At 51.9% G+C, this 2506-nt stretch overlaps 1 protein-coding gene across 1 annotated transcript; it reads right to left on the reverse strand.

Moving 5' to 3' along the window:
• Window positions 1-232: 232 nt before the first annotated feature.
• On the reverse strand, window positions 233-1888 carry LOC139572260 (putative uncharacterized protein DDB_G0271606). The gene has a single exon (XM_071394904.1). The coding sequence runs from the start codon at window positions 1886-1888 to the stop codon at window positions 233-235; it is 1656 nt and encodes a 551-aa protein (XP_071251005.1).
• Between the last annotated feature and the right edge of the window lie 618 nt (window positions 1889-2506).

Consider the following 2506-nt stretch of genomic DNA (forward strand, 5'->3'; position numbering starts at 1 on the left):
AGACTAGGTAGGTTAGGTAGTTAGTATTCAGGTTAGGTAGTTAGTATTCAGAATAGGTAGGTTAGGGAGTTAGTATTCAGGCTAGGTAGGTTAGGTCGTTAGTATTCAGACTAGGTAGGTTAGCTAGTTAGTATTCAGGTTAGGTAGTTAGTATTCAGACTAGGTAGGTTAGCTAGTTAGTATTCAGGCTAGGTAGGTTAGGTAGTTAGTATTCAGGTTAGGTAGTTAGTATTCAGACTAGGTAGGTTAGGTAGTTGTCCTTATTGGGCTGACTCTCTTCCTGGTCAGCCTGGAACATAGCCATGTCCTTATTGGGCTGACTCTCTTCCTGGTCAGCCTGGAACATAGCCATGTCCTTATTGGGCTGACTCTCTTCCTGGTCGGCCTGGAACATAGCCATGTCCTTATTGGGCTGACTCTCTTCCTGGTCGGCCTGGAACAGAGCCATGTCCTTATTGGGCTGACTCTCTTCCTGGTCGGCCTGGAACATAGCCATGTCCTTATTGGGCTGACTCTCTTCCTGGTCGGCCTGGAACATAGCCATGTCCTTATTGGGCTGACTCTCTTCCTGGTCGGCCTGGAACATAGCCATGTCCTTATTGGGCTGACTCTCTTCCTGGTCGGCCTGGAACAGAGCCATGTCCTTATTGGGCTGACTCTCTTCCTGGTCGGCCTGGAACATAGCCATGTCCTTAGTGGGCTGACTCTCTTCCTGGTCAGCCTGGAACATAGCCATGTCCTTATTGGGCTGACTCTCTTCCTGGTCGGCCTGGAACATAGCCATGTCCTTATTGGGCTGACTCTCTTCCTGTTCGGCCTGGAACATAGCCATGTCCTTATTGGGCTGACTCTCTTCCTGGTCGGCCTGGAACATAGCCATGTCCTTATTGGGATGACTCTCTTCCTGGTCGGCCTGGAACAGAGCCATGTCCTTATTGGGCTGACTCTCTTCCTGGTCGGCCTGGAACATAGCCATGTCCTTATTGGGCTGACTCTCTTCCTGGTCGGCCTGGAACATAGCCATGTCCTTATTGGGCTGACTCTCTTCCTGGTCGGCCTGGAACATAGCCATGTCCTTATTGGGCTGACTCTCTTCCTGGTCGGCCTGGAACATAGCCATGTCCTTATTGGGCTGACTCTCTTCCTGGTCGGCCTGGAACATAGCCATGTCCTTATTGGGATGACTCTCTTCCTGTTCGGCCTGGAACATAGCCATGTCCTTATTGGGCTGACTCTCTTCCTGTTCGGCCTGGAACAGAGCCATGTCCTTATTGGGATGACTCTCTTCCTGGTCGGCCTGGAACATAGCCATGTCCTTATTGGGCTGACTCTCTTCCTGTTCGACCTGGAACATAGCCATGTCCTTATTGGGCTGACTCTCTTCCTGGTCGGACTGGAACAGAGCCATGTCCTTATTGGGCTGACTCTCTTCCTGGTCGGCCTGGAACATAGCCATGTCCTTATTGGGCTGACTCTCTTCCTGGTCGGCCTGGAACAGAGCCATGTCCTTATTGGGCTGACTCTCTTCCTGGTCGGACTGGAACAGAGCCATGTCCTTATTGGGCTGACTCTCTTCCTGGTCGGCCTGGAACATAGCCATGTCCTTATTGGGCTGACTCTCTTCCTGGTCGGCCTGGAACAGAGCCATGTCCTTATTGGGCTGACTCTCTTCCTGGTCGGCCTGGAACAGAGCCATGTCCTTATTGGGCTGACTCTCTTCCTGGTCGGCCTGGAACAGAGCCATGTCCTTATTGGGCTGACTCTCTTCCTGGTCGGCCTGGAACATAGCCATGTCCTTATTGGGCTGACTCTCTTCCTGGTCGGCCTGGAACATAGCCATGTCCTTATTGGGATGACTCTCTTCCTGTTTGGCCTGGAACAGAGCCATGTCCTTATTGGGATGACTCCTACCACCTCACCACCCAGTCCATCCTCCCAGACGGAGGAAGTATGAATGCCCAGACAGGATGTGGTAATTAATCATGATAGTATGAAGCCTGTTGAAGCCTGTCAGAACACCTCCCCTCTACCGTACCATGTGATTGGTTACCACGTTCCTCCTCCCTCTACAGTCGTCCAGGTCTCCCCTCTACCGTACCATGTGATTGGTTAACACGTTCCTCCTCCCTCTACAGTTGTCCAGGTCTCCCCTCTACCGTACCATGTGATTGGTTAACACGTTCCTCCTCCCTCTACAGTTGACCAGGTCTCCCCTCTACCGTACCATGTGATTGGTTAACACGTTCCTCCTCCTTCTACAGTTGTCCAGGTCTCCCCTCTACCGTACCATGTGATTGGTTAACACGTTCCTCCTCCTTCTACAGTTGTCCAGGTCTCCCCTCTACCGTACCATGTGATTGGTTAACACGTTCCTCCTCCCTCTACAGTTGTCCAGGTCTCCCCTCTACCGCACCATGTGATTGGTTAACACGTTCCTCCTCCCTCTACAGTTGTCCAGGTCTCCCCTCTACCGTACCATGTGATTGGTTAACACGTTCCTCCTCCC

This window comes from Salvelinus alpinus, chromosome 4 (genome assembly GCF_045679555.1).
Source record: "Salvelinus alpinus chromosome 4, SLU_Salpinus.1, whole genome shotgun sequence".
In the NCBI taxonomy this organism is placed as follows: Eukaryota; Metazoa; Chordata; class Actinopteri; order Salmoniformes; family Salmonidae; genus Salvelinus; species Salvelinus alpinus.